We start from the raw sequence: 17,219 nt of genomic DNA on the forward strand, positions 1-17,219 counted from the left end.
ATTTTGAAAGAAGTATTGAAAAAAAATTACTTTTATTAATATTTGAGGCCTATTAATGTACATTGATCTTATTAAATGGTATAAATCCTAAATTTCCCAATATGAACAGAGCAGAGTTTTTTTTTTTGTTTTCCTGTAAATTCAAATTCACAGATCCCAACCATTTGTCCCAAGTTAACAAACTGGTTTGCGAGTAGTTGGACCTTGACTCTTGCTGGCGACACTTCAGACACAGCCTGCACATTGTGAATGATTGAAAAATGCATGAAATATTATGAAACATAACTATCAATTTTCAATTAATTGGAGTACATCGTATGCAGGTAAGATTTCACACCTGGCAATAGAACTTTACTCTTAGAATTACAATCGAAGTAAGATAGGATGTAGATTAAATTAATCAAATGTTCCCTTTCATGAAACGTATACAATATCACTTAGCAAACGTGCACGGGACCGACCATGCGATATCCTGTCGTACCACACTGCTGTCTTACACTCCAAGTTTTCTAAGAAATGTATTTTCATCAAATAGCTATGTTCAATTTTTCGCCATAACCGTCACTGTAATTAAAATTATAAGTTTAATTTTGCTGATTTCTTGGAATTTTCTTATCGTCGGTATAATGAAAAGTAGTGTAAGTTTGCAAGTAATCAAACTTCAAAAAATGTGCAAAATTTAAATATTCACAAATCAAGTTTGGAGGCTACCGAAATTTCATAAATACGTTTATTAGGACTAAAAGATACGTTAATTTGATTAATATACACTCAAGAGTCAAGCGAAACCCCGTTACAATCAGTCGATATGCTGCAGGATATTATAATCAGCTAGTCAATCTTCAAATTTTGGCAATTGAAGAAGTGTTTAATAATTTTATTTATATTCGAACAATAAGAGTTGGGGGCAAAAACATGTAATATCATCATTCATTGAACTGACAATGAGTTATACTTGAGTAGTACAACCGTTAGTAACGCAGTCAATTGGATACACACCTCCAGCAATGAGGTTTCACATAAAACTTGAACTCAGATTGAAGAAAAATTTCAGGGAAGCACTTGGCAACTGTGTTAGTGCCTAATCAAAGCAATTATCTTCGTAGATTTTAATACGTGTTTGGTTCTTAAATATTTTACTAATGCTGTTTCTAAGTGGATTATTGGGAATTGATTGAAAAAAAAAAAAAAAACATTATTCATATGTCTATTCAAACATAAATGTCGCTTCGTCTTGTAGATTTAGAATTTACAACTTATTCTCGTAAATCGTAATAATGCCCTCCTCTTGAGTTACATATCTTATGAAATTTTGCTACTTAAAACTTGTTCATCAATTATTATTGTTTCTCGTATCTATTTTACATGTTAAATGAATGCTAATAGTTAGTCAAATTTGGGATCACTTCCAAAGTTATCTCACCATTGCAATATTGTCATTACGAATGTTGGGTTTTTTTCTCAATTATTTGAAAACACGATGGTATGCTTTTGTGACAGTGACATTCCAAGAGGTTGCTGCCAATTATTAGCTGCTTTTTATGATACATAAGAATACACAGTAATCACTAACTGAATAGCTGTTCGGTGGCACGTTCTAAGTCCCAATTGTAGGAGGATAAGGCTACTCGTGCATTATGTTCTTCGATCCCCATATCAGTCAATCTTCTTATCTTGTCATCGAGATCTGACATCTTAGCTGGTCCTAAAAATATCAGGCATTTCTTGGTATTTTTTGATATTACAATCATTAGTTCGCTGAGGTCTTTACTCGTAAAAAAAAACTTTAATAAATTTCGTAGTAGATAAATCTTGTACCACCAGCATACACAGACGTCCAATGTTTTGCAGTCTGACGAAACATTTCAGGCTGCTCCTTATACTGCTTAGCAACCACAGCGTCTTGTGGATCATCAGGCTCAGCAGCTGACAATAAGGCTTGTAACGATAACAAAACTGTTCTTAAGGTCATCGCAGCAGCCCTGACAAAGGATGACAATTATCGTTTAAAACACAATGCAACTAAAATCTGTTATGCAATTATTCTGTCGTAAGGTGATAGAACCAACGACATTGCAGAGTGCAAAATTATCACCCGATCAATTATATTAGTAACCATTATTGGACTGCAACTTACCATTGGTCTTTTAATATGTCCAAACATATGGCGCCTGTAACTGAGGATATATTTGGATGCCATATTTTTGTGATAAAGCGAACCTGAAATAAAAAAGTGTAAAATTCAATGACTTCAGATCCTATACTACATCTTTGTTCATGATGGTTTTGGTACCTACTTTGGGTGGATTGAATGGATACGTTTCAGGTACTTTTATCTCTAACACGAAATTGCCACCTTCATATGGAGTGTCGGGTGGTCCTGCTATTTCACCCTTTAATTCCGTGAAGCTATCATTTACTAGTTCTACCTTAATCGCACATTTTGCCACCTGAAATGTTAGAGAAAAGAGATAAACAGGATTAGTCAATTATTGTTTGTTGAAAATGCCAATAAAGTAGAAGAGGAAATCATTTGACAAGTTGACCATATTCAATATGAACTTCAACTATTGAAAATATATTTCAACTGAAACACAACACTATCTTATCAGCATATTTAATGAATATTATAATTGTAGAAAAGAGAAAAGCAACCAAGCTATGCACCGAGGTTGTTATGTTTTATCAACACAAATATTATCGCGATTCATATGAACAGTACTGCTCAACAGATACATCGTATTGCTGAGAAATAGTAATCTACTTTTAATAATATTGCCGACCCCCTGTAGCCTTTAATCTGTAATACTTTTATAGAAAAAATGACCAAGCCAAGTTTATCAACGCGACCCGTAATGATGTGTAGAAAATAACAAAGTTTCGAAATGTCGACTAGCGCAAGAAGCGGTCTGAAGTAAGAAAATGTGACGAGATTCAAAGCAGTTTGTTAACAAAGCGTGGAAATCGTGATAGCCTGCCTACAAAGGGGTCTTGGAAAAACAAAACTTGACTGCAAGCTCAAAAATCTATGGCAAGCCCAGAAAATGTCGAATTATTGTCAACGGAAGAAGAAGAAAATGGTAAGTAAGCTACATTTATTGATATCTTTTCAAACAGGAATTTTGGATGGTTAATTAGTGACTCTAAAACAGTATTCAAATATCCGGAGAAATGATGAAACCTAAAAGATGAACCTGGCAGAGAACGTAGATATTGAAGAAATAAAGATTCTATGGAAATGAGTATGAGCTGAATAGGATATTTCATGTACTAAGAACTTGAGATTCTCACGAATTTTGTGAAAAGGATAAGTTTTCAATGAAAATGTTTTTTTTCTAATAACAACAGACACTTTTCAGCCGAGGTAAATAATTGCGCAAGCAACTGTCAGAGGAAAGTTTGAAAATTATAACGAGCGAGGAAAGCGAGATGTGCCCTCAACTCAAAATTGTCTACGACTTGGTACGTGGAGAATCTGTTTAGCCGTTTGTTACAGGTTAGCGTTGCATAATATGTGAAATTCTCTCGCGATCACGCGTTTGGCTAAATACTGGTAAATGTACTGGGTCGTTGAGAAGTTGCACCTATTCACTCACCTCTTCGCTTTTTATAACCTCTTTGAACTCCCGTTTGATTCGTTGCGCCGCAATGTTCGCCATGTCTCCCTATCACTCCCAGCTACTCAATACACTGACATAATTTACCGCCGAATGTACGGATGCCAGTATTTACCTCGATTTAAACAGCTCTTTGAATTCATGTACTGTTGTCGCAACCTGTATTTTTTTTACCCAAATAACCGCTGGCGGTTACATACAATTTGTCATTCGATCACAGCTAGCGCCACATTGATAGGAAAAGACGAAAAGTAGAAAAGTGACTGTCACTTGCCTGTCTCTTTAAATTCCGACTAGAGTCACGCCGCGATTACTTTGGCGCTAATTTGAAATTTTTTTTTTTTTCGTACCAATTTCGTTCGAGATTTTCAAAAAACTTATTCACGAACTCATGTAAATATTGTTATATATAACTTGTTTATTCAATTCTTCAACAACTACTTATGAAATACGTAAGCAATGACGCAGGTTTTATTACTACGCCTTCACAGATATTGAGTGGTGAATATTAACTGTTTTACTATCAGATTTTAACGCTGCAATACACTTATATAAATACTTTAACGAACGATTCTATTAATCTTTTACGTTAATTGTAACGTAAGTGCATGAATTAAATCAGCATAAATAATTTCATAATTGAAGAAGAACGTTGAAAAAATAACAAATTGGACCACGATGTCACGTACAAAAATGTATAATATATATGTAACATTATACTGTGACAAAATGGAATATAATATGACAGAACACCGATTGATAATAAATTGACTATGACCGGATTAATTAGTAAACTTTAAATTATCTGCTGACTTATGAAACGAATAGTAAATATGTATGCTTCAATGATTCTCAAGTACATAATTACAATTCTGTTGGATTTTATGTCAATATGTTTGCAGCATCATATCTGCCATGTACGGACCGAACTATGAAACGCATTACCTAATTTTTTTTTTAATTATCCCCGCACCCATTCATGAACAAATTTTATCTCTTCGAGTCATATTTAATGATTCGAAAACGATAATATCTGTTGCAATTTTCGACATCCTCAAAATTCAAAATCAGTTCATAAAAAAGTTTCTATAGTCAGTCCTTACCGAGCAAGTCAAATGTCACTTATGATTAACTGTTATCAGAGCCTACGCATTCGTTAACGGGAAAAGGTAGTCCCGTGATAGCACTATTCTGTATCGAAAGCAGAATACAAGTACCCAACGGGTATTTGTTTCACGCTACAATGATATTCCTGTAATAGAATTACCACTAATTGTAGGAGCACATTTTCTGGTGTTATTCTTGCATGAAAGACAGAAGCTTTTGAATATTCTTGTTCGAAATTGCAGTGGCTAAAATGTGCTATCCGCGCCATTTTCATGTCAGTGATGCGTAGACTCTGGGTAATAGTCAAAATGAGTGATATTTTATTCGGTTACTAGAGACTACCCATAGCATCCTCTTAAAACTCGCTGGAAATTCGTGAGAATATGAAAAAAAAAATAAAAAAATAACAGAAAAATTGGCCAATTTGAATGATCGGCCAGCTAATCACAGCGCAGAGCAAGAGAGATAGAGTATACCGAGTGGCCGTTACCATTTACCCCATGAGGCATGCGAGCTTTTCGTGGACAACAAAATGCTGCGGCAGTCTTTTACTGCCTAGTTCCAGACCAATGCAAATAATAATAAAAATGGATAATTCGCATGCAGCGTGCATCAGGCAGCACTTTATTACTTTATCGGCATTCCTATCGGTGAATAAAGCATTTTGCCGCCAGTGAAAATCCACCCTAAGATCAAAGATTTGAAATGCAAATAATTCGGTAAGCGGACATGAGGGAGCGCTGGGTCCGCATACTGATAATTTCCGGACGGCTCTGATTGGTCGTTCGGATTTACAGTAATGCCCGTCTCGCAACCAGTCCGTGCGAGGAGTTTGTTACGCGCAAAGTTAGAGAAACCTCGTGGCGGTAGCGTACTACGGAGCAAAATGCCAAATATCAAAGTATTCAGCGGTACGTCGCACCCGGACCTGGCGCAGCGAATAGTCGACAGGCTTGGAATCGACATCGGGAAGGTTGTCACGAAAAAATTCAGCAACCTCGAAACATGGTAACTACATCATTGCAGCCCTTATTTATCCTTTTATCTTATAAAGAGTCAGGACCCGCGCCGCTTCCTCGCGGAGCAATGGCCAATCCAACTCGTCGACAAAATTCTATCCCGCTTCATCGAAGCTCTAAAATATCTAAACAGTCGCCTGAAATCTGGGTAAATCGTTCTCGGAATTAGCGTCGTTTATTCTGGCACCCTCGCTTCGACAGGTACGCGAACCCCTCTTGCGCCAATCACCGTTCACCGGAGATCCTCGCAACGCCACGCCGCGTTGTTTAATTCCCTCATGTCTTTTTGTCCTTTGCCTTCCCGTCCGACTCTAGTAATAGAACGAGTCTTTTTTACTTCTATCGGATCTATTGCTCCGCGTACGTAATCATTGATATTTCGCGTCATTTTGTGTACCTATGTACATACATACATACATATTATGTACGTATTAGACGGCTGCGCGCAATTTCTTGTGTAGGTTGACGTTGCCTTTAATACATCATGATTACAACGACCTTGCCGTTTGTTGGTAGTGGGCACTGTTCTGTATCGAAACTCTTTCGATGCTGACAAAGTTTTCCTGTATCATTACTTGAAATCACATCCGATATTTATAACGACCAAATATAACGTCGTATATTTATGCATGCAATTTTTTACTACCTACCTTTATTTTTATACTCAACAGTCTTACCGGTACACGTTTCATTTCTACATCGTCACGTTCTGAAGGATCAAAAATTATCATACGCGATTTGATTAAGATTCGCCAAATGTTTATCACAAAATATTGAAGACCTTCCAAACATTTGAGAGTACCGCTATTAATCAACTTTTACATGTGAAAAGAATGCAGATTTATTTACATTGCAATTATTTTTGAAAAATTCCAATTTTTCAAAGCAATTGCTAATAAATAACCAAACAACAAAGCTTTAGTTTCGTTAATAATCGCTTATCCATTTGCAAAATGATGATGTCACGTTAGATTCCAACTAGAAACGTTAGTTTGAATTCAAACGAAAGAGTTTCTAACTATTTAAGAAATGCTGAACAAATAAAACATGATGTAATCTTATTTGAACAGAAGCAATTATTTCATGGCTCTATTCTTTTTCTTCGCAAGTTATCATAAAAGTTCCATTGTTTACTTTATCGAGTCTACTTTTCTGAAGAATCGAAGGCTTGCAACATTTGAAATTAATCAAAAAATCAATGTGTAACTTTACAAAAAGTGGATAATTTTTATGAAAATTGTATTTCCTTCTTTTCCTATGTAATAAAGTAAATTGTCGACGACCAGCAGATTGAAATAAGCTCCCTAAAGTATCAGAAACTGAATTTATGTAACTGATCTCATTTCATTCAATGTAACAACAATTTACCTTTCGACGACACAATAGCAACGTGACTAAACGTGTCTTTTTCTTCTTTGATGTATCCACCTCGTACTAGTATCTTTGGGCGGCGCGATATCTTCACCATTTTATCTAGTTTAATGAGAAATTGTAACATTTTTCATTCTTAGCGTGGAAATCGGAGAGTCTGTACGTGGCGAAGATGTTTACATTATTCAAAGCGGCAGTGGCGAGGTAAATGACAATCTCATGGAGCTGCTGATTATGATCAATGCATGCAAGATTGCCTCTGCATCTCGAGTAACAGCAGTCATCCCTTGCTTCCCATATGCCAGGCAGGACAAGAAGGATAAGGTAGGAGATGTGAGCATTACTTTTTATTCCCAGTTATTAATTATACTCGTATAGTTTACCATGTGTGTATGAATTTCTTGTTATTTATATATTTATTTCAATTTAGTTTATTTAGTTTTTTTTTTTACCATGTTTTCTCACAATTGGCGTATTTGCATCAAATTAGTATCAAATTTTTCCAGTATGAATTCTAAGAAATTTACTGAAAAATTGCTGTACTTCAGTTGGTGCATTTGCTGCTTTCCAATTTGTACGTGTATTTTCTTTCTTTATAATTTTATTAGGAGTAAGCAAATTTAGATCACTCGTATGTATCAAGTGATGAATTAATTAATATTTCGAATATCACTGGTAAACCTGAGGATTTGTTCAAATTCGTCCACATTTACAGATATTATTTGAAAATATTCCCAATGTAATTTTCACACTGTATTCTTCGCATAATTGAATTGTTTGAAATTCAGGGTGTTCAGTGAGCTGAAAAACCTTGGAAATCCAAACAACTTAGAATTTGAAATGTCAAAATTGAAATCATACATATTGCATCATTGCATACGTAAGATTTTGATGTGAACCTTGGCAGACCGCATAACGGTGCTGATTTGATAATATCTCGTTTTGTTTCATCACTTTGTATGTGGTCATGTATAATGTTCGATTGGCCAAATTTAAAGTACTGAAAATTTCTTCTCATTGCACACTTGTTTCCTATCATTTGCTTTTGAAAGTCTTCACCATCAGGCGCTAGGTAAAAACGATCTTTGGTGGACTCTCTTCAAACTTTGTTCCATAATCTCGCAGAATTCAAGTGAAAAAGCCGAGCAAAAATCAAACTTAGCCAATGAACGTAGCTGAAAAAAAGGAAATATATTACAGACCAAGAATTATGATAGAGTTTTAAAATCCTCAGTCGCTGGACACCTTGAAATAATATAAAGAATGTAAAATATATAATGGGGTGATAATTGACCAATGATGCAAACCACTAGATAATCGTTATTGAAATTAAATTTGCATTCGATTATATTTCCCAGCAAAGCAATTCCAGCAGATAAACATTGTCAGCTAATTGCAATCTGTTTACAGTTTGATAACCTTTATCAAATTTCATTCTGTTTGTGGGTTTTTTTTTTTTTTTAAATGTATATAATACCATTTTTGTTATTAACTATTACGACAAGATGCGCAAGCTATTCAGTGTTCCTAATCTAAACATTTTATTTAACCCCATTGTATTTTTTCATGTTTATACATGTTGTTGATTAATAAATTAATCAGTATCAGTGTGGCCAAAACTATATTGTAGTCTTGAATCACATTTTTTTTGATGAACAACAATAGATTTCATCAATAATAAAACATGTCATTCAAATCGCCAGCGTCAATTTCTGCACAAGACAATAAAAATTTCCCAACAAAATTATCACAAGTATTTTTGGCTCGAAAGTTAGTTTCAGATTTTGTTTCCTCGAAATTCAACTTACGCATGAATATATCTTCGTATATCAGTACGAGTATTCTTTCATAGTAAATTCGTTTTTAATTTGGAAATTGTCTTCTCTTTTTAGAATTGACTATTTTTATATTCAGTGTCTGTATCAATTCAGTATTACAAACTATCTAGCACATTTTACTGTGTTTCTATACTTGTACTTGCGATATTAGTTGCACCATTTATATCTTGATTTTTACAATTCACTGCCTGTCATATAACAATGTTTGTTTGTATGTGTGTGTATATATATATATATATGCCATTGTTTTTTCCATCTGAAACTAATTAGAAAATGGTGTAATATATCACTACCAATATGTGTAAATAATATATTATTCAAAGAGTGATAATTATAGAAATTACACCTGACAATTTCACAGTTATTGTTCTTTGCGGTAAAAGCAACCCAATGATACTTGATCAGTTACGATTAGCCAACAAAATGTGAATATATATTTTGTGGTGTAAAATGGATCTGTGTTTAAAATCAATACTTTTACACCCACATGCTCTAAGTATTTTCAATTAGAAATTTCTAATACCCTGCCAGCTGCTGACTGACGACTAAACATTTACTTTACTTCTATTTTAGTTTGACACCTTTTCTTTGGTGTTAGAGACTGAACCACATATTCCGTAACTAAATACGTCAAATTAATTCAACTAAAATGAATAAAAAGTTTTATCAGACCGATTGGAAAGTTTTCTATTCAGATTGCCCGGGAGTGAAAGTACTGTAGAGATGTGATACAGTTGACCGAATAACAAATTATTCTTATTAACGTCGAGTGACGATGGTGTATATCTATATATTATAAACAAAATTCGAATTTAAATAATAAATTATTCGCCGTTATTCTTCACAGGCATACCTGCTTAAAGATTAGATGAATAATATCGAAATAAAAATAGAAGAAAAAACAATACTTGTAATAAGCAACGTCGGATTTAATTTACCTGTGAAACGGAATAAATATATATGTACATGTATATATATATATAACCATATTTAATGTGGATTATTGTTAAAGCACACGGATAATTAGCATATGAAAAATCGAACGGCAATGCAAAAATAGGAAGAGATAACCATGAAATCTTGGAACGGAATTAACTCTTCTAGACAAGATGTAAATTGTTTTGTGTGGTGTCTTCGCAGGGTGGTGATGGTGGGGACAAGTCAGACTCCACTAAGACTCGCTTCATCATGAAGTCGAACGAGTGGAAGTTCAGGGTAACTTACAGCAGTTTCCTTACTGCTGTTTTAAATTTTTTTGTAGCTTTTGCGAGTGTTTATGGAAGAATGAATTTGTAAGTCATTTTTGGGAATAACAGTTTATGGAAACGGCGATGTACACAGGGGGGGGGGAGAAAAGAATGATTTGTTTGTTTCCTGAACGAACTTTTGCTGCAGCTTTATTTTACTCATATTATATTTACAGCATTTTGTATAAATTTATGTTTTGGGGAAACAAAGAATTCATCCTGATTCGCAGATCAACATCGTGGCGTCTATCATACGTCTACGGTACAATTTGGTATATCTTTCACACGGCGGCAAAAGAATTTTCATCATTAACCCTTACAATCATATGTTATTACTATCATAATAATAATTAAATCACGATTCATCATATCTTTAATGCATTGTATTACATGTTACATTTGTATGTATGTATAGTTGTTTTAACACGTTTTGATTAATTTCAAGCTGGGAGATCGACATCTGTGATTATTTTGTTCATTCTGTTACGGCAAGGGTGCCTGAAATTTGGTCAGTTACACTTATAAATGATACGTGTGTAAACTTTGTCGCGGCTTGCATAAAGTTGGTGAACGGAAGCTTGCGGGTGGATGAAATTGGGCAACCTTAATAAAACTGATGCATTTTTTAACATAAATGTTCTTGCAAATCAAGATATTTCACATGTATTCGCATTTTTATTAAACCTAAAAATTTTGTTAAACACTATTGTTAAACAATGTATCAGTATAAAAAAAAAACTTCATTGTTTTACGTTTCAAAGTGTGCGATTAAAATTATTATTTATGTTGATAAGGTAATTAGGAAAAAACCTTTTCTGTATATGTGGAACTATCAGGAATAAGCTAGTAACTGAGACATATTTATTTTCTACAGTGTAGTTACAGTTTAATACTGCGTTGTTTCTGACGATGCGTAATGCTCGATAAGGGAGTTTGTTGTTTTTTGCATAAGTGTACAGAAAAATGAGACGGGGATTTGTCATCAGCAATTTAAAACATCCGTACACATTGCATTTCAGCTGACATGATAACTGCGAAATAAAAGTTTGAAACGTGTGTAAATAATTAAATCGAAATTATATGAAGAGAAACTTTGAAACTTAATGTAGAAAAATGTTTCAATGAATCGAATGGAAATTTATTTGAAATCAAAGCGTCACAAACTTAATTATCATTATCGTCGAATAACAACCCGAGGTTATCAAGAATTGGCTGACCGTAATGTAGTATTGCAAAACCGTGACGCAGTCGATGTCGCTTCGAAGGGGGTCATTTTATTAATTTAGCTCATGTAAACAAAATCGTGATAATCAAACGTGTAAGTATAAACGGAGTAACGTTTGATTGTGAGAATTTGTTAAACCCCCTCGGTGATATTTGATTATATGCGCAAGCAATATTTAATACGTACGTACTATCGAACAAATTGTGAATATCACGCAAAGCCGACGATGATTGAAAATAAAATTACGAAGGTTATTCTACGTACGTGACACTTTGTACGAAATTGACCGGCCTTTGAGGACAGTCGTTTGCTTTTCAATTAATTTAAAAATTAAGAAGCAGATATAATGTTTCAAAGTTTTTTTTTTATAAATCCACATGTACTTGGAATATGAATTTTTAGAACCTTTCGTTTTGATAGGTCAATAAACTTTCAAACGCTTATCTCAAATTCTGTAGAAGTCTTATCGAAACTGTGAAGTATGTTGAATATTCGTCTGTAATCCGACTTTCATACTGTGAATACGTACATTGAAAACATGTTTACACAACTCTTGAAATAATTTCATCACGATGAAATATATTCATAGCAATTTCGCGATATATACAATTTTGTCTTTCATTTGTTCTCAACTTTTGTATGACGAAAACTTGAATCAAAGTGAAAAATGGAAACTTTTCATCTTAATTGTTGGAGTAATTTAAAACTTTATTATAATCCAATTCTTAGTTCAAGTTTGAATCACATTAAATTTTCAATTCAACGTCTGACTGGATTTCCTAATTAGTATTTACATATTACGAGATTATAATTATTAAAAAAATTGATAGATCTATCAAAACGATAAATTAAAGAACAATTTGTATGCAAAAATGAAAAGAATTAGGGAAGAATCCTAATAATTTGTGGATATTCCAGTTACGTGTGTTAGCTTTGGGAGAAAGGAAAATTAATCAATTAGAAAATGGTCGAACTCTTGGAGCTGGTATATTAGTCGCTAAATGTCCCATATATTACTCAATTGTTTGATTATTATTGAGTTTTCTATATAGAGATAGACATAAGAAATCAAGTATATAGGCGTGTAATCAAATTCTGAATAAATAGTTGGGTATTTTCAGGATTTTGTGCCCGACCTGACGACAGTGAGTATGAAGACGAACGATATTGTAGAGTGGAGCGTTTTGTATTTATAACTTGATGATTACTTCAATTTTGAATTTAATTGTTTAATTATACCCAAACAGCTATTTTTGTAGGACTAACAAAATCCTTGATTGTTGTTTATACAGCGCAATGACATCATAATGAATGAATGAAATGTTCGGGATGAGCATTTTGACAAACTGAATTGAATGAGAGGGCAAAATATTAATATAATAGCGTGTGTTTATATAATTCTGTTAGTTTTTATCGATTATGGTTATTTTTTCGGGCATTCGTACGTTCATTGTTTTGGGTACTAATCTGTATGTGACGTGTTTTTTTTTTTTTAATGATTTTTATTCTTTTAATTTTTACCCACTTTATTCACCATACTAATTTCAGAAATTGTATCCAATCGTAACACTTACATACATCGATAATAATGTGCCGTCGGGATACACGAATGCTATATGTTACCTTGTTTTTACGTCGCTAATACAAATTCGCCCAGCTACTGCCATGGTCTAGATTAAGTTCCAATAATTATAGTCCGAAGCTTTTGTGACGTTCCAGCTTCATTGAAACTGTATGCTTTAAGTTTTTCCTTGTTATCATTAGTTGTAATTATAATTACTATTATTCTTTGTCTTCTTGAACAATGCATTTCATATCTCACATTACATCTCACAACGTGTAAATATTACAGTCTACGTTATTGCATATTGGAAGGATTAATCAAATTTCGATACGTATTATAGCTTTTTTTTTAGTAATTTTATTCCAATCAATCCTTTCTCGTCTTTGAATGAATCTTAAAATTCCTAGATTTTCTAACTATTTTAAGATACCCAACAATCAACTTATTGTTTCTAAAAATGAATACTACATATTTTTGATTTATTATTTATCTCACATAACTCTGCCGCATGAAAGATAACAAGTATATTCGAAGAAATTTACTGAAAGTATTGTAAATTCTTTATAAAATTATTCTGTCAAGTTTATCGCAGATTCACCAAGTCAAAAAAGATTCGGCTAAACTGCAATTTTCTTTTCGTAATTTTCGAAGCGAAAATGTAGTGGAAATCGTTGGATAAATATTGAAAATCAAGTTCCTGTCAGTTTCCAGCTTAGTAGGAAAAACAGAGGGTTGAAATTTATATAAATTTGTTTGCTGATGAAAAGTTCAAAATTGGGCATTTCGTTAGCAAATTCATTTTAATCGAGGAGCACATTAACATGCAAACAAAGTTCAAAGTTTGAATTCGGAGGTGTTTTGATACATTACATAAAACATTCATACACATCTCTGTTAATAATAGGTAGGACATTTGTATTTTTGACAAGCCAACGATAAGTTGGCTGATTTGTACCTTTGTAATATTTTCGATAGTTCAAACTCTGAGAAGAGGTCCAGTATTGGGCTAGATGCAGCAGATTTGTATCGCTACATTGCAAAAATAACACGGTCACGATTTTTTTTCCACCATCTTGCCACTTTTACATAAAAAAAAAGTTGACCAAATTGAAAAACGGTCAGATTCAAAACTCGCCCTTTTGGCATGGAATGCTTCATTTCTTTTATACAAGCACACAGTTTATTTGAAGTGAGATTATTAGTGTTATTGTCATTATTATTATTATTAACGTAACATCGAAAGATGCAATATCTAAGGACAAATTTTGATTGGAAGGGTTATTGGTAAATTATCATAATTTTATTGTTGTAACGAAATAAAAATTGAGTTATTGTGTCGGATTTTAAATGTTTTGTGAAGTGCATTATATACGTTGGTTTTTGTAGTTATTAATGAATAACTTGCAGGTTGTGCTTTACTCACAGATCCTATTGAGCCTAACTGGGGTGCATTTGCAACATCTTTTTCCTCTATATTCTTTCGTTATTTGTTTTTTTGCATTATATTCTTAATTTTTTTTTTTCTAAATACGTATTACTTATACACGTGAATACATAATATTTTCTTTCATCGGCATTTTGCCATTGTATTTATATTTTGTCCCCTCAGAAAAGAGATTTTTCGGTATATAAGAATAACCGACCATTAACTGAAGAAAAATCTAATATAATAGCAGTGATTGATCAAATAAATTGTTCCAATGATCTGAATTTACTTGTAAAAACAAATTCTTCGAAACAGCGCTCAAGAACTGAGGCTGAAATATTGTTTCTTATGTTTCATAAACTTTATCTTTTCATCACTCGACTATGATGTGATACGACGATAGTAACACATCATTAACATGTGAATTATCGTATTCTTCTTTGGCGTCAAAGTTTATTTGATATACTGCTATAATATTTAGAATGTATACACCTAGTAGCAGGTTAATAGAAAACTTTTTGTTTTTTAAAGTTACAGGAAATTCTCAGTTGCAAATGGACTTGACGACGGGCTCCTTCTTTCTACAACTACTTATTCAATAAATTTCGATTACAGAGTCGTGCTCCGATCTCCGCAAAGTTAGTGGCGAACATGCTGTCGGTAGCAGGAGCAGACCACATTATCACCATGGATCTGCATGCTAGTCAGATTCAAGGATTTTTCGACATTCCCGTTGATAATCTGTATGCAGAGCCAGCAGTGCTCAAATGGATCAAAGAGAACATTGTTGAATGGAGGAACAGCATTATTGTATCTCCAGACGCTGGTGGTGCTAAAAGGTATATCGTAATTTTAATCACTTTTATTTCATACCATTTCCGTCAGTCTTGTACATTCTAAGGTTTTTTCTTCTTTTTTTCTCACAATTAGAGTAACGTCAATTGCGGATCGACTCAACGTCGAGTTCGCTCTTATTCACAAAGAGAGGAAGAAGGCAAACGAAGTGGCGAGTATGGTCCTCGTAGGAGATGTTAAGGACAGAATAGCAATTTTGGTCGATGACATGGCAGATACTTGCGGAACAATATGTCATGCTGCAGAAAAGCTGTTAGAAGCTGGAGCGACCAAAGTATATGCAATTCTAACACACGGAATTTTCAGCGGTCCTGCTATATCCAGGATAAATAACGCATGTTTCGAAGCCGTAGTTGTTACAAACACAATCCCTCAGGATGGTCACATGAAAGACTGTCCAAAAATTCAGGTAATTTGAGTATGGGGATGATGGAGTGGAGTTCGAATCATTTTCATTATCATTTTGGCAAATTGAACTATTTGCTGTTGCTAAAATGTTGCCTCAAAATGTTGATATTGTTTTCAGTGCATCGACGTTTCCATGATGTTTGCGGAGGCTGTAAGGAGAACCCACAACGGCGAATCTGTTTCGTATTTGTTCTCCAATGTACCATACTAAGCATGTAAATCTTTAGAATATCGAACCCAGGCAAAATATGCCATTGCATGTTAGTTGATTATTGTTATCACATGCTAAGCAGGTCTGCTGTCTCCCTGGTAATGATAATTGTAGAAACTGGAAGATTTACTGTGCGATGGAATCTCTAGACTTGGACTTGTTCATGTGTGTCAGACAAATTTATTGATAATTTCGATAAGCTTTTTTTCCATATTTTTACCAATGTCTATGCCAATGTCCAGTGTATGCAGACAATGATCATGTATAAGTTATGCAGATTCTGTCGAGTCTAATTGTTAGTGTCATGAAATTCCTATTTGCTTATGACAGTCGTAGATCGTACACCTTAGCGATAATGAACTATTCCCCGTTTTAATATAATCAAGTTTGCCATAACATAAATTTTTTAATTAACATTGCTCCCAATTACATGGATAGATTCCAATCAAACTACTGCTGATATATTGAATTGTTAGCATAACAATATTTAGCAACCATGTTCACGATCTTATTACCGGAAAATTTAATTTTTTAATCATGAAATATTTTCAGTTTCGTAAGTTACTTATACGTCAAATATCTCAATAATTGATATTGTATGACATTCGCAATGTTGAAAAATCTTCGTATATAAGGGGATAAAATTTGATTGAAATTTTTTTTCGTATTTACCATGAAAAGTAAAATTGTATATTGTAATATTGATTGTAAATGCTTTACAACCTATCAGTATTTGCGGTAAAAGAATTATATATATATTCTATTGAAGAATCATATATTGTTGATCAAAAAAAAAAAAAAGAAAGAAAAAAGGAATTACGCGATATGGAATTGTCTACCATATTAAAATCTATATATAAATTATTTTGTATGGTAGATACATATTTGATGTACATATTTTACGGTTTAATAAGGCGATCTACTTTTTATTCTATCTTGTTAAAAACATATACTGAACTTGAGTGGTAAAAGGAAAAAATAGTAAAAAAGTATACTCCTTGAATCTATGCAATCTTAATATTGCAACGTTCACTCATTATTGTCCAGTCAAATTGTGCACGACTTGCCATTCAATAATTATTTAGAGACTAAAATTTAAAAAACACTCGAAAAATGGAATTTTTTTTTTTGAAGGTATTCATAATATGGAAAAAAAAATGGGAAGCAAACTTGGCGACATAAAGAAAATAAATGAAAGGTACAACTGAGACACATATTGATCATCTTTCATACTATTTTATTAGATATTTTCTGTCTAGTACAAACATTTGTAAAGATGTTGGGATTGTGATTACTAACATCATTTATCCGAATTAACACACCCTTTTATT

At 33.3% G+C, this 17,219-nt stretch overlaps 2 protein-coding genes across 8 annotated transcripts; one reads left to right on the forward strand and one right to left on the reverse strand.

Moving 5' to 3' along the window:
• Positions 1-15: 15 nt before the first annotated feature.
• LOC124297943 (ubiquitin-conjugating enzyme E2-22 kDa) lies at positions 16-3,875 on the reverse strand. Of its 3 annotated transcripts, none has more exons than XM_046749409.1 (6): positions 3,597-3,875; positions 2,298-2,450; positions 2,138-2,220; positions 1,819-1,982; positions 1,574-1,705; positions 16-236 (listed from the first exon to the last, which is right to left on the reverse strand). In XM_046749409.1, the coding sequence occupies exons 1-6, from the start codon at positions 3,657-3,659 to the stop codon at positions 226-228; spliced, it is 606 nt and encodes a 201-aa protein (XP_046605365.1). In that variant the 5' UTR covers positions 3,660-3,875; the 3' UTR covers positions 16-225. The 3 variants fall into 3 exon arrangements, with proteins under 3 accessions (XP_046605365.1, XP_046605364.1, XP_046605366.1); XM_046749408.1 differs by having other exon boundaries at positions 16-564; XM_046749410.1 differs by having other exon boundaries at positions 16-1,705; positions 3,597-3,873.
• A 1,633-nt stretch (positions 3,876-5,508) lies between these two features.
• LOC124297935 (ribose-phosphate pyrophosphokinase 1) lies at positions 5,509-16,900 on the forward strand. 5 transcript variants are annotated; one of them, XM_046749393.1, is made up of 6 exons: positions 5,509-5,732; positions 7,255-7,447; positions 10,093-10,167; positions 15,030-15,253; positions 15,345-15,678; positions 15,796-16,900. In XM_046749393.1, exons 1-6 carry the CDS (start codon positions 5,524-5,526, stop codon positions 15,886-15,888), a joined length of 1,128 nt encoding a protein of 375 aa, XP_046605349.1. In that variant the 5' UTR covers positions 5,509-5,523; the 3' UTR covers positions 15,889-16,900. The 5 variants fall into 5 exon arrangements, with proteins under 5 accessions (XP_046605349.1, XP_046605348.1, XP_046605350.1 ...); XM_046749392.1 differs by having other exon boundaries at positions 5,522-5,732; positions 7,255-7,438; XM_046749394.1 differs by lacking the exon at positions 10,093-10,167 and adding an exon at positions 12,546-12,569 and having other exon boundaries at positions 5,522-5,732; positions 7,255-7,438.
• The last annotated feature ends 319 nt before the right edge of the window (positions 16,901-17,219 follow it).

This window comes from Neodiprion virginianus, chromosome 2, assembly GCF_021901495.1.
Source record: "Neodiprion virginianus isolate iyNeoVirg1 chromosome 2, iyNeoVirg1.1, whole genome shotgun sequence".
Classification (NCBI taxonomy): Eukaryota; Metazoa; Arthropoda; class Insecta; order Hymenoptera; family Diprionidae; genus Neodiprion; species Neodiprion virginianus.

What these genes read in the sequence shown, in the direction of transcription:
- LOC124297943 (XM_046749408.1), bottom strand. Translation starts at nt 3,659, where the DNA reads ATGGCGAACATTGCGGCGCAACGAATCAAACGGGAGTTCAAAGAGGTT. An exon ending in ATCCATTCAATCCACCCAAA is followed by an intron (nt 2,221 to 2,297) that starts GTAGGTACCAAA and finishes TTTTTATTTCAG; the next exon opens with GTTCGCTTTATCACAAAAAT. An exon ending in TGCCACCGAACAGCTATTCA is followed by an intron (nt 565 to 1,573) that starts GTTAGTGATTAC and finishes TTTTAATTACAG; the next exon opens with TGACGGTTATGGCGAAAAAT.
- LOC124297935 (XM_046749393.1), top strand. Translation starts at nt 5,524, where the DNA reads ATGCCCGTCTCGCAACCAGTCCGTGCGAGGAGTTTGTTACGCGCAAAG. An exon ending in AGAAGGATAAGGTAGGAGAT is followed by an intron (nt 7,448 to 10,092) that starts GTGAGCATTACT and finishes GTGTCTTCGCAG; the next exon opens with GGTGGTGATGGTGGGGACAA. An exon ending in CGAACGAGTGGAAGTTCAGG is followed by an intron (nt 10,168 to 15,029) that starts GTAACTTACAGC and finishes TTTCGATTACAG; the next exon opens with AGTCGTGCTCCGATCTCCGC.